Here is a 20,038-nt window from a genome sequence, read left to right on the forward strand (position 1 = left end):
CCAGATGCTGAACCTGTTTGTGGCTGTGATAATGGATAACTTTGAGTATTTGACAAGAGACTCGTCGATCTTGGGTCCTCACCACCTGGATGAGTTTGTCCGGATCTGGGGGGAGTATGACCGTGCAGCCTGGTCAGTGTCTCTGTCCTGCAGCTTCCTGCTGCTCTTGCACTTGTTAATGACACAGTTTCACTAATGTTTTAGGAATTTATAAGAAAGTGTCGTTGCAAGCACAATGCACTGCATTTGTGTTGTAACTGGTCAAAACTAGGGCAGGAACTACTTAAAAAAAAACACACACACACACACACAGGACAACAGGGGACTCGTCCTAAGACACAGGAGAAGGAGCTTAAAAACAGGTCACAGGTGGTCTCCCACCTGATCCTCATCTCTTTTAATTGACACTGCATCCCAGTTATCTGCAACAAGGAAAAAAGCTGCTTGAAACATTTCCGAAACGAGAGCAGACTGCATAAGAGACAAACATCTCAACTGCGTCTTTGTAGGGAAAGGTCACATAAAATAATATATTTAACCTGTTTATTTCTTACCGCTTTGCCAATGAGACAGCTGATTACATTTTCTGACCCACATTGACCCTAATAGAATCATATTGTTGCCGAGTGTGCAAATGTAAAAGAAAACAGAATAAAAGCATGGTAGTGTGGCGTTCTCCAAGGTGTGGCTGTGCAATTTGACTCGAAATCACGACGATAACGCCATGATTTTACACACAGCAGCCTTCTGGCCAGGATCCAATTGAGTGGAGCACACAACAAAAAAAAACAGCTGCTCCACTGGAGAGCTGCATGTGTTTTTTGTAACACTGTGATAGAGAAGAAATAAGAAAAATATGTAATTTTAACACGGTGGCAAAGTGTTTACTGTGTTGCGTTTTGCTAAGAAACCTGGTGCTAACGCAGCCATTTCAAGCCAAATGGCTTGAATCGCTTGGATGAAACCACACGAGCAGCCAACACGGGATGCGTGTTGTGCATTTCTTGCTTGTTGTCTTTGCGATGGAGCACTCAACCACAAATCATTAGAGTGAACAGTCCCTGTCCATCAAACTCCACAATGGTTGGGTGTTTTGCGAAAATGTCGCTAAAGCCGGGGAAAGAAAGCGGTCAGCGGCAAATGCGTGGAACCGCTCGGGTCTGTTTTGGGGCTGACGCATCCCAGGTCCAACTCACTCTTCTTCTACACGTCCTCCACGGTGCACGACTAAAGCCATGTGTGTTCTTTCCAGTGGTAGGATCCACTATAAGGAGATGTACAAAGTTGTTCGCACTATCTCGCCTCCGCTGGGCTTTGGAAAGAACTGCCCACACAGGGTGGCATGCAAGGTTTGGTTCCTCCCACCCACCGTGTCGCCAACCCACTGTGCCCTCTCCTCCGTGGGATCCTTCCTAACTTCCTTCTGTTCCTCTCCTCTCCTCTCCCTTCCCACCGCCTTGCTTGGCCCTTAGGGTTGCGTAACTCAGGTCAAAGAATGACGACACTCCAGTCTCAGGGTACTAAGTCACAGGACATCCCTCACTGATATTGATGATCTATTATTTCACAATCTAAAAACATGGTTAAAAGTGTGGTTTTTTTTGGAGTGTGGGAAAACCTGTTTCTTTCTACCTGTTGGATCTGGTTTTAGAGCTAGTGTTTAGTCTTCACTCACTCACAAGCACTGTAAGTATGATGTTTAGTGCCAGATCCAGTGAGGCTGTCATTCCTTCGGCTCATCCCGTCTGAGGTTTATCTTCACTCTTTGGATTTCTATGCCCCGATGGACGCATAGAAAAGAATATTGTTTGACTTCTCCTACTTAACTCTTCCCTTCTGCTTGATATCGTGGATTAACCCTTTCTCTTCTCTATCTCCATCCTCTTTCTGACCCCTCCACTTCTCCCGTGCTTCCTCTCGACGTCCCCCCTTGGCGACGGCTCAACCTTTAACCCCTCCTCCATCCGTGACATCACATTTCCCCCCTCGCCCTACCCAACCCCCTGTTCCTTCCTCCCCCACCTCTCTTCCCCCATTGCTTGGCTACCTGGCGCCCCCCAGTGGTCGTATCCATTACAATGACATGTATGAGATGTTGACCAACATGTCGCCACCTCTTGGCCTGGGGAAGAAATGCCCCTCCAAGTTGGCTTATAAGGTAGAACTGAACGCCAGTGTGAGACGCAGGCCTTTCTGTCTAAAATGATGAGGATTTTAAAAGCGCTGTAAAAAATAATAAATAAAAACCTCATTTGTGTGTGACGCGCTGGCATCGACAAGGCATTATTTTGTCTTTGTTCTATGATACAGTGCCGCTTGTTGAAAGTTTTCCGTATTTTGTTGCGGGCAGGTGATTGGCGTCACAGTGATTATTTGCCTGTTTTGCTTTGCATCTTGGCAGAAAACACGATTTTGTCTGCTGTTCACGTCGGTGGAGTTTATTTTCTGCTCCAGCTTTAAAAAAAAAAATCTGGAATTTATCAAACATCTACTGTACATGCTAAAAACACATCTATATTCATAAGAATATATGTATATAGATATCTCTATCTCTATCTATCTCTATATTCTTATAGATATAGCTTGCATTGCACTTATTTTTCATTTTCATTCATATGTTGTCTTGCATGTGCCCCTTGCAAAAACTTTAACTTACATTTGGTAACATACGGATGTTTTCTGTGTGTGTCAATGTGTTTTTTTGCCTGGCTGCATGTTTCATCACAGAAGATGAGTTGTTTGAGATTTTCTGAAGCTACATAAACTAGAAAGTAAAAATTCCTACAAGGATAGGGCTGTTTGTTTAATAGTTTGACCTCTAGTTTTGCTGCACGTGCACTTCGGGTTCATGGTGGATCATCATTATTTTATTAGAAAACATTGGTAAATTGAATATAGCATTAAATGAGGCCTTACCGTCTAAAAAATCTCAAGGACTTAAAGCATTGTGGTCCACCAGGGCTCCTTCGTGCCTCCTCCTTTTGCACTGTGAGCGACTGTGTTCTGCTGCTTGTGTTGCAGTTGTGTCACTGACTGCATCGCTCTCTTTTGCTGCCATCAGAGACTAGTCTTGATGAACATGCCCGTGGATGAAGACATGTCTGTTCACTTTACCTCCACCCTCATGGCCCTGATCCGCACTGCCCTGGAGGTCAAGATAGCCAGAGGTGAAACCAAACATATGGACTTAAAGCTTCGAGGCTGACACACATAAGGCGTGGTGGATATTTCCACACAAATCCTTCACATATTATTTTTTTGTGTAGGAGGGGAAGATAGAAATCAGATGGATTTGGACCTACAGAAGGAGATAAGTATCATCTGGCCTCATCTCTCTCAGAAGACACTGGACCTGCTGGTTCCCATTCACAAAGGTGATGAGACCAACAAACTAACGCAGAGAGAAGAAAAGTAGCTGTGTTTGCCTTCACAGTAGTCATTGGTCTGTTTAATAATATGCTGTTTTACTGTCATGTATTAGCCAGTGACATGACCATTGGGAAGATCTACGCTGCCATGATGATCATGGACTACTATAAGCAGAACAAAGCCAAAAAGCTCAGACAACAGCTGGAGGAGCAGGTACTTTTCACATTCTTAGCTTGGATAGATGGTTTGTTATGAGGTTCTTCGCCCACAGCCAGATCTGCTATCAGATGTTTTGTTTTCATTCTTGTTAGTAAAGGCCTACAAGCCAACTGTTTCATCAGGGAGCTTTGTGGGAGGCTGTAAACTGACAGATAAATATGCAGTTTTCTGGTGATCTATAGAGGTTTTTGCGTAATTAATCACCAGATACTGCCTCACTAGAGTCTGAAAGCCACTGTGAAATAATCTGCGGACTTTTGGATTTTTATGCCACACTTATTTCCATTGAGCTCAGGAGGTATTAATGGTCCGTTTTGTAACATTTTTATCAATGTAAATATTGTGGAAACTAATAAATACAAAGTGCTGCATGATGCCATCTGCATTGCAATATTGCCTCATTGAATGTCTCACCTCCCCTTGTGCGTTTCTCTCCCTGCAGAAACACGCTCCGATGTTCCAGCGCATGGACGCCTCCTCGCTGCCTCAGGAGATACTCTGCCACGCCAGGTCCCTTTCCTTCCTCAGGCACGGCGCCGGATCTGCCTTGTAAATATATGGTTTGATAGGGAAAAATACACTCCCTGACCGTCACAGCGCCACCTTTCACGATCTCTGGTAGTCGACTGAGACGCGGGACGTGGCCGTGCTTGTGTTTCTCCTCAGAACCAGAGGAGGCTTCGTTGCTCTCAGCCCGATCTCTCCGCAAGACATGCTTCTGCAACCGCTGCCTCACTCGCAGGAGGAGAAAGAGGAGGACGAGGAGGACGAGGAGTACCGCTCACCTTACCACCCCTACCACCACCACCCGCCTCATCACCACCTCCATTTGCACACACTGGTAACCAGTGAGGTTTTTGTCCTCACAATGCAGGACTGTCTGTTGTCAAAGAAAAAAATAAAGGAAAAAAACTAAAATGTAGACAATAGTAAATATTCTTAAGGAGTTGTTAAGAGACAATATGTTGACATGAACTACTAGTTCACAACCTCGTTTATAGCCGTATTTGTAATTTGAAACAGGTCATGCAATTCTGGGTGGATTTTCCCAACGACAACTTGTTGTGAAGCGTTTTGAAATCAAGCAGTATGAGATAACCTGACATTAGGAATTTGTAAATTCAAGTTTTTCAATAGATTTGTGAGTTTACCGCTGACAATTTTTCATTCCGGGGTCACGTGACTCTTTTTCATCAGCACACAAGACTTCACATAAGAAACAATCCACATCACAGTGGGAATTGTTCTTCTCAACGCTCCATCACGCAGCTCTTTAAGACCCACTCCCTCCCACCGCCCCCCTGCTGCGCGCCCTCATCCAAGATCTTTGATTTTCATGTTGGCATTCAAGTTGGCTCGCTTCCAGTGCATGGCTGCACAAAGAATAGCTTGAGGGACATTGTTATGCAAAAAGTTGGGAAAGATTACAACAAAGACGCAAAGAGGCAGAGACGTACGTTGCACTTCATCTTCCTTGCAGAGAAGACAGTGGAAGGGAGGCGGACTGCTCTGCAGTTTACACTGGTGTAACAGGAAGACAGAGGATTATTGATTTTTCATGAAATCAAAAGCTGAATCAATCAATAGCTTAACTGGAAAACTGCCTTTTGCATGTGTGTGAGTGAGTGAACACAGTGCCTGAGTAATAACCTGCCTTCTTCTGCCTGGTGTAGGTGCCCGATGTGATTGAGTATAACAAAATTCTGCAGCAGGCCAGGCAGGACCAGACGACAGTTGTGAAATCACCACAGCGGACGGCATCTATCAGAGCATCGTCCATGCCCAGACTGGCTATCGACGCACAGGTAGCAAAGACTGATAAGCAATTTCACATTTCATTAGAATAAGAGTCTTAATTTAAGTTAGAGAGTTAGAGTTTGTACGTCAAAGGGTTTCTCTTACTTGCAATGTGCTGCACATTTCAAACTTCTGCTTTTTGGATGTGTGCATAGCCGGGGATATCAGCGGACAGAAAGCTGATGAAGCGCTCTTTCTCCACCATCGGGGACCAGTGCGTGAACGGCCTGTGGCAGGAGCAGCACTCTCTGGAGAGAGTCAGCCCCGATGACACATACAGGCCGCGGCAGAGGAGCTACAGAGGTCATATTCCGCTACCTCGACCCGTCTGGAAGATTCCCGTTTTAGTTTCTCCTGCTGAAGTTTTGGCTTTTCAAGGCCTGCAAGCATAATGTTACCACTTACCTGCAACATGTCGTGGGGACTGGCATTATTATTGTCCCACATCTAGTTTGTTGTCAAATCAAGCCATGAATATGTTTGACTTTTATTTTCGTATATATAAGATAGATATTTATAAAAATATATAAATGTTATGGTCCCACAACCCCGAGTTCAGGAAGAAGCGGGTATTGAAAATGGATGGACAGATGGCTGCTGAAGTATATTATACATACTAACTTCATAGGTAATTCTTCATATTCTTTCAGTTATTAGCATAGCTGTAATTCAGATTATAAAAACATCTTATACATTTTAAGGACCTGCATTCTATATTTTATCAAAGATTAATTATTTATTGATTCAATTTCAAACAAGAATATTTTAAAAATGATGGATATGTAATGGAGTCGTCCTCCACATGTTATTACAAAATTCAAACATTCATTTTTGGCCTCCCTCAGGCCCGCGGGTCAACCCCAGGGAAAACAGTAGTCACGAGAGGGGGCGATCTAAGGAGCGGCGCCACCTCCTGTCTCCAGACGTGTCCCGCTGCAACTCGGAAGAGCGCAGCCGCGATCCATCATGCGAGAGGAGGCCGTCTCGTTCCCCCAGCGAGGGCCGCACGCAGACCCTGCAGAGACAGGTGGGGGCAAGACAGAGGAAGTGTCTCTCCATTGTAAAAACGGCCTTTAAGAGAAAACACAAGAGATGACACGTCACTGTTTAATGCTTGCAGGCGAACATATCAGGCAGCCCCGCCCCTCCGGCCTCAGAGTCCAGCACGCCTCGTAACCGCCGACAGTTGCCCCAGACGCCTTCGCGCCCGCGGCCGTACATCTCCTACTCCCCTCTGGTGTGCGCCGCCAACACCTCACCACTGCCGGCGCAGCCAGCCGCTTCCTCCGAGGGTGCTGGCCAACCTCAGGACGGCACCGCCATCAGCAAAGAGGCGGCGTGGAGGCTCGACAAGGAAGGCGGCGTCTTCTCGGCCGGACAGGCCTCAGCCGGGGGCCCCGTCTCGGGTCCCAGCAACCCGTCGCCCCTCCGCTACATCTCAGAGCCCTACCTCCACTTCCACGACGACACCGGCGTGGACGGCGGCGACGGGCAGGACACCCTGACCTTCGAAACGGCCGTGGCCACGAGCCTGGGCCGAGCCAACGCCATCAGCTCCGCCCCGCAGCTCAGACACTCCTGGCAGGTTCCCAACGGGCATTTCAGAAAGCACTTGGGCCAGACGAGTCCGACCAGCGCCGGCGAGCTGCTCAGTGACACGGACGAAGACGACCGCTGCTAAACAAAATGACACGGAGGAGGAGAAGGAGAGGAGGCACAAGCTCTGATCTCCTCTGTGAACTGCTCAGCACCAGTAGCATAACAGCCAGGACTCCAATCCACTCATACTGTATTTAAACTGAGGTGCGTGCGTGTGTGAGTGTGTGCGTGTGTGTGTTGTAGCAGGAGGGTGCGCATGTACACGTGTTCTCATCAGAGACAATTTGCCAAATCCAAACAGCGACAAAGACCTGCTGTGCCAGATCAGCGCAGGAGGCGAAGCCCAAGTTCCACATTTGGTTGTTATTGTAATACCATGCTGGTGAGTCGTTTGGCCCCAGATGTGCAAGTCTAGTCTGAATGAGGAAAAAAAAAAAAATCCGAGTGAGTTTTGTGCCGGTGAACATTGCGGTAGTGGGTAAAAATGTAATAAGATGAATGTACTATGGCTTTTAGTTCGGACGTTTAACTCACACGAGAGGGCCGCTGTTCATCTTTATCGTGCGTAGCAGTGAGAGTAGCAGTGCGGCAGATGGGAAAAAACGATCGGATTGTTGTTGACAAAAGCCAGCGTCACACTTTCAGAGGACAACGCCTTCGAGTCACGTCAGGAGAAGCAGTTTTTCTTTGCCTCAACGTGAAAGTTTGGATTCCCTGTCGTTTAGGTGTGAAAAATACTAAAGTTCTTCCAATTCAACACGAGATCAGAGAATTTCTAATACAGAATTTTCTTTAAGTACCCAATGACCATTCCAGTGAATAGTAATAGTCATCGGAGAATGACATAATGATGATAACATATATTTTAGTTTGATATAGTGCCATTAGATGCAACTAAATCTTAAGCACTGGAACTCTAAAAGGCTTTTATTCCCACAGAAAACCTAAAGGTCAGACGACTGCTTAAGATGCAGGGCAGGACAGTTTGAGTGAAGGAAACTGAGTGTTCAAACACCTCACAGTGAAATGACGCAAGTTGGTTGTTATTTTAACCTGCGACTTGCACTCTTTGAAGTGTTTTTTTCCGCATGACTGAAATTTTTTGTGCTGATACAACAAAATCAAAGTGCGATTTAACTGTTTATCATTTACCATGAGAGACAAACTTTATTCTGTCTCTATCTCCAAACTTTCAGCAGTCTCTTATGTGATTATTGCAACAAAAATAATGAGAGCCACATGAGAGAAACTTACAATTGTCCCTTTATCACACAACTATTACAGTAATGGGATTTATGAGCATTTTACCAATAGAATCATCAGGAAAAACAGCAACAAAACTGTGTTTTTGTCATCACAGCATTTGGTTTATACATCTATTTTCCCCTATAGATATGATGTATAATCATACTATGTACTGTTGTGTTACTGTAATTTGTTGAGTTAGACATGTTCCTGAAATGTGAATACAGAATGTAACTGAGCTGATGATCTACAGGCCATGAGAGGCGACGCCTGCAGGAACTCCGAATGGAAGGAAAAAAAAAAAAGTGGTGAAAATCTGTTGTTGTTTCTTTGACTTCTCCTTTAACGCAGGTTGACTGCACGACTCCAATACAACTCTGTCTGAGGCCCGAAGGACGGTCTGCGTGCCTGGGACTCCACCCCCAATGTCCAACTCTGTACAGAGCAACCTAATCTGTGCCTGTGGGAAACTCGCCACAGCAGTTCCCAAACAAGCCTGGATTTTATAGTTATAGAGACGCTTTCTGGTAAATATGTAGTATAAAATGTACAAAGTAAATCCACGTTTAATTTATTGCACCGTTTATTTTTCATTCGAATCATGATGCCTGTCTATAACTAACAAGAAAGTGTTTACTTATCTGTATAAAAGACCATTAAAGAGAGATCACTTGTCTTTTCTGTGCTGACTCCATTTGAATGTCTTTATATTTCTGGGTGACATTTATTGCCTTTAGTGGTTGTTGGGTTGTTTTGGGGCTGTTGTTTTTTTTTCAATTTAGAGGCAGAGGTAGAACAGAAAAATGTATTCAAAGAAAGTTAATTTTATATTTTAGACAATGCACCTGTTGCCTGCCTGTGGGAAACATGTTATTTAAAATCAGCAAGCTGACTGCATATTTTAAAAAAACAAAAACAAAAAAAAGCCTATTTAAAAAAAAAAAAGGAGAAGAAATTATGCAGATGAATAAAGCAGCACATGTAAATGCAACAAATCACATAGAGAACTCTTAACTCAAGGTCGATCATTTATCTGGCAATGTCTGTAAGGAGCACCAGCTGATGCTTCCTGAACCTACAGCCTGTGAACCTGCACACCTCCCCTGGACTGTGTTACTGCTACTCAATGTGTTGGAACTTGCTCCAGATAAGAAGTAGAAAAGATTTTAGATTATTTTTTTTTTGGTCTGAACTGGAAAATACTGTCTTGTTGCTGATGGGCTGAAAAGGTCAGCCGAGCGTTTTTGTGAGAGGACAGAGGTGTCTCCTACTAAATGGCTGTGTTTTTTTCCTCTTGAGCCTTACCACTGACTGAAAATAACACCGTCACCGTAACATAAAAACTAAGAGTGGACTGCAGCATCCGTAGCTTGCGGAGAGCATTTTTCATTTAACGGAGAGCCGACAAGGTCACACGTGAGTGCATAGACCCTGTTTGTCCTGGATGTTTCCATGATGTGTGCGGTTGAGAGGACCGGGCTCAGGGCTTTGGTGTTGAACTTGACCCAGAATGTTGACGCACGCAGCGGTGCCGCCGTCTGAATGTGTCAGCTTTGTGATACAGTTGACACTCACATGTGAGGCTGCTCTCCGGAAAGTCTGTGACCACGCAGAGTATTTTTATCGTAATGTAAACTCTATAAGCACCTTCAGGGGGCTTACAGGTGAGCGGGTTTGTTTGGAGAGCTTTTTGTAAACTCCATACTGTCTGACTTGCACGCACTCTCTAAGTTTTCTGCAGCATGGATTTTTCTCTTTTTTTTCTCTTGATTTGTTCTTTAAGTAAAGGGATTTTTTTTTTTTTTTCTTTGCCCAACACACCATAATGAACTTTTCCCAAATAGCTTAGATTTGTTTGACCTATTCATGGGGAAAACTGCAAAAAGAAAAAAATGTAAAGTGGTGGACCTTTCAAAATAAACTGCACACATCGTTAGAGTCAAAGTGGACCAATCAATTTCTGTACTGCAAAACCAGCCAGTAAGAAACCACTCAGGAATCCCAGTTAGTGCAAGTGGCAACATTGACAGTGAAGCAGAGGCATCTTTACATCTGAGAAAAGCCAAATATTCTTGTTTCTGCATTGTTTACAAGATCCCAGTCACTTCCTTTTCAGGGTCTTCTTCTGAGGTTTGGAAGGTCAGCGCAAGGCAGCCACTTCCTCTGACGGTCAAAGCAGTTTTTCACGTACTTTCAGTGGTGTTTACTTTTGTTTCAAGGTAAGACAAAGTTGCAGTCACTACAGGAGAACAACGCGTATCTGAGAATATTATCACAGCTGAAAGTATTTTAAAGTTTAACGTTTACATTGCTTGCCTGCAGTCGTACAGGTGTAATGGTTGAAAAATACTGGAAATCTTAAACATTGGTGCACTTTTTTAGTCACTTTTTATAAATTGTTGCACAGAGAATGCACATATGTGTCCATCAGACCTCCTGCCAGACTGGACTGTCAGCAATCAGCTGGGTGTTGTTTAGCAAATCATCTCTAGTGGGAGGAGCTTCACATCATCAGTCACCACTCACCGTTTACTGTAAGCCTCAGCTTTACAATTGCCCTCGAGCTGCAGTTACTCACTCCTGTGATTCTCCTGCCAAATTCCTCACAGGACCCACAGTCGTGGCCTGTTGACCCCGGGCGAAAAGGCCAAAGAGACTCTGTGAGCTTCAAAGGTGAATGAAGCTTTAGGAGACGCTTTAGGCATCGGCCTCCTTAAGGGTTTATTTTTAATTTGGACCAGAATTTACAGACATTATAAGGTTAATCCCTTTTTCTCTCCTTCCTTGTCGTCTTCTTTTTTTTCTTTGCTTTAATGGAAGCTGCCAGTCAAAGTGTCTCATCACTGCCACCTTCTGTTTCCGGCACATGCTGGCGACGCATTTAGAGACCAAAACAGAGACTCTACACAATTAACTGATGCAAAACCGTCGCAAACACAAGGAGACAGATCAGCTCCAATAATGTTGCATCACAAATCACTGGCCTCATTGAGACGACGACCGCTTTGTGCAGCAACACAGCTGCCGCTCCACCTGAATGTGTGGCAGTGTTGACTCTGCCATCCTGTGTGAGACCTCAGGTGTCTGCTGGCTGGCTCTGCTGTTTTCCTCAGCCGTGCAGACTGCAGTCTGGCTGACCATCGGAGGAGGGTGAGGGAGGAGGTTCACAGCGACCCCAGAGGAGAGAGCACGAGGCAGTGACAGGAGCTCTGAAGTCACTTTCATGTGGAGCCATGCAGGGCGCTGTGGTTCTGCTGCTGCTGCTGCTGCTGAGCTGCGTGAGTCTCATCTACTCTATCACTAACTGAGGGACAGAAATAAGAAGTGCATCTACTGGGATTTTTTATTTTGTTTTATTGAGATTTATTGTTTTTTTATTGAGTTTATTTATATCAGACCAGATGCTATGTCATTTTTATTACCTGTATACAGACACTGAGATGTGGCGCATCATATTTAAGCCTCTTAACTCTTTTAGAGTGTAAAACTTTTCCCTCCTGTTTAATTTACTTTATGTTGACCTGTATACTGACACTTAAGTAGTGTAAACTTTAACCTTTACACTTCTAATAAATGTCCTTAGTCGGTCAACAACGCTAATGGAGAGAAATTGATGCGGAAAATGTGAATTACCTGTCTGCAACAATGTCTGGAGTTTTACTGTTCCATTGTTGCTTTGTATAGTTCCTCCCATTAAGATTGTGTCAATATAGTTGACCGTGATCATTTAAAAAGCATCATTTTCAATATTTATTTAACAATGTAGTTATGAAAGACAGTGAATTAAAATATGCCATACGTAAAACTTAAAAGGTATGAGTAGAAAGTGTTCATTTGCATTGTGTCTTAGCATACTTTTCATGTTTTTTTGTCCGTTGTGTTTGATCTCACTAATTTAGGTTTTCTAATTTCTAATTTCATATCTCCAAAATATTATTTTTCTTCCAAACATTAATTAAATTTAAATTTGAAAAAAAGGTCTCGTAATACCATAACAGAGTTAGACCACAAATTGTTGTGTGGTGAATTTATTGTACATTGCATCGCACTGCTGACACTTGTTCAACCGTGTCCCTTTGTTCACCTTTCCCAGATGACTAGAGCAACAGAGAACTTCACCCGGCCTGGAGCAGGAGTGCCATCAGGAGCAGAACGTGTTCCTGAGGACAAGGTGTTACAGGCCAGATCGACTGATCTCACACCAGTCCAAACTGGGACAGACACTCAGTCAACAGACAGAAACCAGAACACGGATCCCCAGCATCTGACTGGAAGAGGGCACCCTTCTGACGTTCAACCTTGGAGTTCAACAATAAGTCTCCATGCTACAAAGAGTGACGCATCTTTGTGGGAAAGCGATGAGACGGCTATTCCTGCTAAGACCCCCACAGCACCAGGCGTTGCATCAGGAGAGGCGGGAGCAGCGAGCAGAGGCGGATCTCTCCTAGACGGGCTCCAGAACTCTGGGTTTAGCCAGAGACCTAGTCTTACGTCGACCGCAGTCACAGAATCTGGATTTGTTGCTTCTGGCACGTATCCCTCACCTGATGAAGGAATAAAAGAAGAGGAAGCGGAAGTATCGCCTCTTACCGTTACACCTCAGGTTCCTGTTGAAACAGACGTTACATTCTCGGGACAGATAAAGGAGAGTGTATCACCAAGCAAAGAATCAACAAAGGACTTAGAAGTGCCTCATAAATATCCGAGCCAAGGGATAAAGAAAGTGGAGGAGGACTTGGGTCATGTTTCAGTAAGCCGCATAAAAGACAAAGGAGAAATCGCACTGGATCCCGTTACACTGGAGACAGAAACATCATCACCGCAGCCACTTCCTGAAGGAGAGCAGGGCAACAGAGCAGAGACAGATACGGACGACATGAAACTGGCGGAGGAAGACATGGACAGAAATGTTTGGACGGAAAAAGGACCTCGAGAAAATGACGTTGATGTTCCCATCGAGTCCTCATCCGATTGGTCCCCACGTCCGCCGCCCACTGCAGACTCAGTGATCCACTCCAAGACTGTCAAAGCAACCAATCAGGCGCCTCAACGCACAGCCCAACATATATCCAAATTAGGACCTGGTGTCAGGGGTCAAAGGGTAAGGCCTTGTTAACATCCATCGGTGTCTCTGTTAAGGTCCTGCACACTATTTTAATAATGGATTTGACAATCAAAGGCGTAGTTGTCAGCGTATGACAATTCTCTAGTTTGGTCAAAACAAGTATATTTACCATGCGGACGTGCAAGTGTCCCATCTCTGTGAGGCCACACTTCCTTTTTCGCATCTTCTTTTGTCGCCTGTGGAATTGTGTGCGTCTTTTCTGATTTAAAGCTGAGTTGTTGCAGGCCTCTGCAGTGTGTCGCCTGCTATCATCAGACATTAGAGAGGTCCCACATCCTTTGTCTGTCATTTCAAATATTAGTCCTTTGCAGTGACTGGGCCCACAAACTGTTGTCAGTTATTCAACCTAAATAAATTACAGCCTGTAAAACAATAGAGATCCAGTGTAGTTGAACGGCAGCCTGCAGATACTCTGTTGTCGTGCTGCTGCTGCTGCTGCTGCTGCTCTTCTGGAGCTCCTGTGACAACTGTTTTAAACACCCCTGCTTAAACTGGTGCTACTTATGGGGAAATTTATTTATTCAAACGATATATTATAAGTGCGTAAACAAACCATGTGGAAACTTAAATCGTATTTGTCAGAGATATTTAATTATATAAAATTATTCTAAAAGGGTTTTGGCTGAGATAACAACATTTATCAGCAACAGTAATGTGTGTGTGTGTGTGTGTGTGTGTGTGTGTGTGTGTGTGTGTGTGTGAGAGAGAGAGAGAGACAGACAGACAGACAGACAGACAGACAGACTGGTGCCTCCTCTAACAGCTTTTAGCCCCCTCATCTGCCTGTGGTTTCATCTTCAAACATGCCTTGCTAACCCTAACCCTAACCCTAACCCAGTCGACTAAAATAGAATCTCTACACTGTACAAATACACTAAACTTTTTATTTTGTGGTAACTCTCTGTTTTAGGGGTTCCAAGGTCCACCAGGAGCTCCAGGACCACCAGGGCCAAAAGGGGACAAAGTAAGTGTCAGGATTACCCTGGAACCTGCAGGATGGTCATATTAATAGTGAACTTAAACTCAAGTAATCTGCTCCCTAAGTAACGGATGATAACAAAATACCCAGTTTTCCCACTATATCTTCCAGAAATCTATTCAGATCTTTAAAAAAAAAAACATGGACAAACATGGATTAGCCCTCTGTTTACAACCCCGTATAAAACATTGGGTTTTTGCTTCCTGCTTGAAATCGTGCTTTGTTGGACCATCCTGGATGTTTTACATTGACGTGAGAACTCGTCCGAGTTGCATTGGAGAGTGGACACAATGTGGTTGTGTGGAACTCTTCTTCCCCCTTGTGGAGACCTTAACTCAACGCAGCCCTTTTGTTTATAATAATAATATGCACAATTCAGATACTTTTAACAAAAAAGAGATATATAATTTTCTAACCTCACAGGGATATCCAGGCGTTATGGGCAGAACTGGCCATACAGGATACCGTGGTCCTGCTGGTCCTCCTGGGATGCCTGCCATTGTTGTATTTAAAACCTCAGAAGAAGAGTGGGAAGCCTTCAAGGTAAGTATTTCATGTCATTAGTTTGACATATTATACGTGCAGCATATGATATACTGTATATTATTGGAGAGGATGAATCTCTATAATATGGGGGTGAAGTGAGGCGTGTTCATTTTCTGTCATTTCTTACAGAAAAAGAAGCTCTACAAAAAATTGGTTTCCTCCTGGCCGGTAGGTTTGCTTTTTATGTGGTTTTAATAAAACCTTTCAAATTACAGTCACTGGTAATGCTACAATCATTTAACAACACAACTTGTAGAGTTTATTACCAACAGTGTAAAAAAAACAAAACTGAAATGAGTTGTCTGAGTTAAATGTGAATGTTTATGCACTTATCTTCAGAAAAAGAAGGGACCTGCTGGTGTTCTGGGACCTCCAGGAGATGATGGACCAGCTGTAAGTAAAATCTGTTGTCACATATGTAATTCTTTATCATACTTTTTTTGGGGGGCGGGGATCAGCAAAGATCTTTTCTCTGTGTATTCCAGGGGCCACCTGGGATTACTGGAAAGCAAGGGCCCAAAGGAGTTCAAGGGACAATCGTTGGTATCCCTCTTTCATTTACACCATGCCTGAGCGCATTACCGCACACTATTATAAATATTACCTGACTTTTTTTACCTGACTCAGGGAAGTCCTGGAATGCAAGGCCTGCCAGGTCCGCAGGGTCCACCAGGGAGTGAAGGAACCCCAGGAAAGAATGCTGAGCCAGGGCCTCCAGGTTTACCAGGAGAAAAGGTTGATCTTTTTTTTTTTTATCTAACTTGTATAAGTACAAATTCCATCCTTGCGTGCTCGTTGTTGTGTTGTTGTTGTTTGAGTTACTTCACACCTCCACCTGCAGGGTATCAAAGGCTACAAGGGAGAGAAGGGCAGCCAGGGAGAGCCGGGAGAGGCGGTAAGAATACTTTAATTTATTTTCACTTACACTATAATGTGTGTATTGATGATCAAATAGTGCTACAGTCAAAATTAAGAGTTTTAATTCATCTTGAGGATTTTTTGGTTCTTAAGGGATATGATGGGGAGGTTGGACCACAGGGAGACAGAGGACAAAAAGGAACTAAGGTATGACACACATATACACACAGACGCACACGCACGCACACACAGACACACACAAGTGGAAAACAATTATTTCTTTGGTGACCATATTCAACTGAAAAGTGGTGCACAGTTAATCTCAGCTGAGTATCAACAACAAGTAACAAGCAGAGTGTGCCATTCATTCTTTCCATTTTAATACTTTGTGTTTTCTCTCAATCAGGGAAATAAAGGATTGACTGCTGTTCCTGGTGTTCCTGGTTACATAGTAAGTTATAAGTGTTACATGTGAGTTGATTTAATATTTATTTACAGCCCTTTTCTATACCTTTTTTTTAATGACAGTGAATATATGTCATTTATAATGAATGGATGATTGTTTACAGGGGTTGCCTGGAGCCAGAGGTCCTCGTGGTTTTCCAGGCCCCACTGGACCTCAGGTTAGTTCCCGCCTCTTTATGAATAATCTTCAGTCAAGATGATATTTTTCTATTTTTATCAGATCCCACACCAGAGTTTACAAATATTTGTGTGTGTTTTTAGGGGCAGGATGGAGCTCAAGGCTTCAGTGGACCACCAGGTCCACCTGTAAGTTATTCAACTCCTGCTAAGTCGGATGTTGGGGGTTGCCATCTGTCATAAATGTATTAAAATTTGTACTTATTTATTTTATGTTCAGGGGGAAATGTCTCTAAGGGGAGTGAAAGGTCTTCTGGGGGTTAGAGGACCTCCAGTAAGTAAACGGCTGGTGCATTATGTTGCACTCTGAAGTCGTCACTTGAGGAAAATGTTAAGATTTGAATTGTTTTTCTTCTCTGTAAGGGTCATCAAGGGGATGCAGGTACTAAAGGACCAGCTGGACTGCAGGTGACAAGACACTTTTCCAACAGAGGTAAATGATAAACAGACGACAGACTGATGTCACAAATTTCTGACATGAGCATCTTTCCTCAGGGGGACCGTGGTCCTGATGGGGTGATTGGATTGCCTGGTGTTCGTGGCCCTCAGGTATCACGGTATTTTTGAAATGCTCCTGTTCTCCAATTTTTACATTATGACTAAACTAGTTTCCTCACAGGGTCCCCCAGGTCCAGATGGACCTCTGGGCCCTAAAGGGGATTCTGTAAGTATGTATGGAAATAAATAGAAGGCATCAATTTAAGGAACTATGTCATTAGTGCTCTCTTTGTTTCACCAGGGTGATCGAGGAGATGAAGGAGACATCGGGGAGCCTGGACCACCTGGACATAATGTAAACAACCCATTGCAACCACCATCTCACCATTTAACATCCTATATGAGCCAACAATATGAGTTCGCACCTGTGAATGAAAATTCCATCTTCACTTTCATTTGAGTACTCTCGTTGTTGTATTGTGTGTTTTGAAGCAAGAAATTTTTGGAAATCATCACTTTGTGATGTCACAAAGGGCGCTTATTTCTCTCTCAGATTAGTTGTCAACTATCTTAGGCAGGTTTTACTGCAGCTAGTCCCTCCGAGATCACCTCATGGCCGCCTCCCAAACCAAAACAAATGTTCAGGGTTTTTGGAGTCATACAAGGCTGGAATCATGCAAGGGTGTTTTTCAACTTTATGTATATCACACTTTTATCAGCAATCTTTTGATGTCACCCTTTCTCTTCTTGTTTCAGGGAGCCTATGGGAATCCTGGAGAACCTGGACCCTCAGGTGATCCCGTAAGATTACTTATAGCAGTTTCAGTATTTGGCCACAGCTAAAGTTTTTCCATCAATCATAACGTACAACTAAAATCAAATGATTACAAACTTTAAATATTTCATTGCAAGGTTTGGTTTTGCCGCCTTTGCCGAGCTAAATCAGATGTTTCTTCTGTTTTTTGCTCACCTGACTAGGGATCTAAAGCCGAGCCGGCTTGGAAGGGGAGTCCTGGGTTCAAAGGAGATCTGGTGAGTTTGATCCATCCTCTTCAAGGCTGATCTGTTTATTGTCCAGCACTTGAAAACACATCTGTTATAATTTTTTTTTTTCACAGGGACGTCCAGGGCTTCCTGGTAAACCCGGGATGAAGGGACGTCGGGGCCCTACAGGACCTGAGGGATCTGTGGGGCCACCGGGGCCACCAGGAATTGCAGGATCTAGTGTGAGTGAAAAATGATGATGATGATGATGATGATGATGATGATGATGATGATGATGATGATGATGATGAAGACATGCTGTAACAGTCAAGTCTCAATGGTTGGTTGTTTTGAAGGGTTTGGATGGTATCTTGGGGGAACAAGGCAAGCAAGGGAAAGAGGGGCTGAAGGTGAGGTGCAAAACCCTGGCCTGATTTTTTTTTTTCGTCTTGCTTGTAAATAGTGCATTCGTGAAAGCATGTCTTCAATAATTAACGTTTTCTTGTTGTAGGGAAACCGAGGAATAGACGGTATTCAAGGTCCTCCTGGTCCTCAAGGCGACAAGGTAAGATAGAGTTTCCTTCACAAGTGAAAAGGTTGACAGAGGGCAGCCACAAGAGTTCATCACAAATGTTGTTCGAAGAATAGAACCTGACACCAGTAGAAGGAAATATGACACAGTCATATCCAAGATAATAGAACCCACTGTTCCTGTTCAAGGGCCGGAAAGGACAAGCAGGATTTTCTGGCTTTCCAGGTCCTCTGGTGAGTCACAGTGAGTGCAAATTAGATTACTTTTGATGATGATTGTGTTAAACCGGTACCTCTGATGTGGTTCTACTTGCAGGGAGAGATGGGGAAATCTGGAGAGAGAGGACATGAAGGAGAGCCCGGTACTAAGGTTCTTATGTGGCTATCTTTTTTTAATCTGTTTCTATTCATTAATATTTACCTCAGATGCAAAAAAAAACAAACACTTGATTATTTATGTTGTTTATCTTAAACAGTGCACCTACATTAAAAGTAAGGGGGATAAACTGGGGTTGTGAGTTTAAACATATGATATGTATTCATTCTTTACTTGAACACCAACTCTAAATGCCTTTTAATAATTTTGCTTACTAAATTAATATATAATGCAATTTAGTATGTCTCACACTTGCAATAACTCCCATTTGTGTAGGGAATGACTGGAGTCCCAGGAGTGACAGGACCTAAAGGCTCAAAGGTGACTTATACACACCTAAAACATCAAAAGCATTCAATTCAAGTGTAGTAATGAATGATCAAATAATTAAAAAAAAAAAAAAAACAGTCTTAGTTTTAGTTCATGGTCAGATTGTCTTTCAGATTCTATTATTTTCTGCTTGTTTTGCATGACAGGGTTTTCGGGGTCACCCAGGTAAAGGAGGACAGGATGGACCTTCTGGGACTCTGGTGAGCATTGCAACAATTTGTTAAAAAGGAATATGTATGTATGAATGTTTGTAGTAAGGTCACAGCTCACTTGTACTAGTTGCAGCATCCTCAGAGAATTCTCCTAACATTAAGCTGCATCTGCTCGTGACATTATGGTCTAAAGTTAATTAAAGGAAAAAAAAAACTGAGGACGAGAGCTAAATAGCATCTCTCTACCAGGGACGCATTGGGGTAAATGGAATAAATGGGGATACAGGACCGGCAGGGCCAAAGGTAAGTTCAACCCTTGATGATGAAAACTAAACAAATGTGTTTGTCTGCCTATTAAATGAACAGGTGTGTGACTGATAATTTGGTGATAATTTTCCACAGGGTTTCCGGGGGAAGACGGGAGCTTCTGGCCTCCAGGGACCAGTGGGGAAAAGTGTGAGTGTCTCTCAGATTTTTAAACATTAGGCAAAATATTCAAAATTATTCCAGTGTCCTCCTAAATAAAAAAAAAATACATTTTAAGTGCAGTGTATGCAACCCGTAAACTTCTTTATTAAGTTACAAGTCAGAATATACGGTATTATTGTCCTTGAAAGATTTTCTCAGTGGTATGGTTGAGTAGTTGACGTCTATGTGTGTATTAATCAACAGGGTAAAACAGGCAGCAGAGGAATCAAAGGTGAACCAGGAAAGTCAGGAAAAAGGGTGAGATCTTCATTTGGAGTCACAGTGCATCTTCTTCCGTGTGAAGCCGTTTCATTTCCTGAACCCGTCTATGATGACGTTGAAGATAAGGCATTTATTGGCTCCTGCAGGGGATTCAGGGC

At 43.5% G+C, this 20,038-nt stretch overlaps 1 protein-coding gene across 1 annotated transcript in view; it reads left to right on the forward strand.

Moving 5' to 3' along the window:
* LOC142886006 (voltage-dependent R-type calcium channel subunit alpha-1E-like) overlaps nucleotides 1-8,905 on the forward strand; it is a 51,562-nt gene extending 42,657 nt beyond the window's left edge. The window contains exons 35-45 of the mRNA XM_076022885.1: nucleotides 5-132; nucleotides 2,062-2,158; nucleotides 3,062-3,167; nucleotides 3,267-3,374; nucleotides 3,482-3,582; nucleotides 4,031-4,137; nucleotides 4,255-4,429; nucleotides 5,262-5,393; nucleotides 5,541-5,688; nucleotides 6,231-6,412; nucleotides 6,506-8,905. Of these exons, the coding sequence (XP_075879000.1) occupies nucleotides 5-132; nucleotides 2,062-2,158; nucleotides 3,062-3,167; nucleotides 3,267-3,374; nucleotides 3,482-3,582; nucleotides 4,031-4,137; nucleotides 4,255-4,429; nucleotides 5,262-5,393; nucleotides 5,541-5,688; nucleotides 6,231-6,412; nucleotides 6,506-7,066 (1,845 nt within the window). The 3' untranslated portion in view covers nucleotides 7,067-8,905. The remainder of the gene's footprint in view (nucleotides 1-4; nucleotides 133-2,061; nucleotides 2,159-3,061; nucleotides 3,168-3,266; nucleotides 3,375-3,481; nucleotides 3,583-4,030; nucleotides 4,138-4,254; nucleotides 4,430-5,261; nucleotides 5,394-5,540; nucleotides 5,689-6,230; nucleotides 6,413-6,505) is intronic.
* Nucleotides 8,906-20,038: the final 11,133 nt, after the last annotated feature.

Source organism: Nelusetta ayraudi, unplaced genomic scaffold (assembly GCF_046127955.1).
Source record: "Nelusetta ayraudi isolate G7.1 ecotype Tasmania unplaced genomic scaffold, CSIRO-AGI_Nayr_v1 ptg000013l, whole genome shotgun sequence".
Lineage (NCBI taxonomy): Eukaryota > Metazoa > Chordata > Actinopteri > Tetraodontiformes > Monacanthidae > Nelusetta > Nelusetta ayraudi.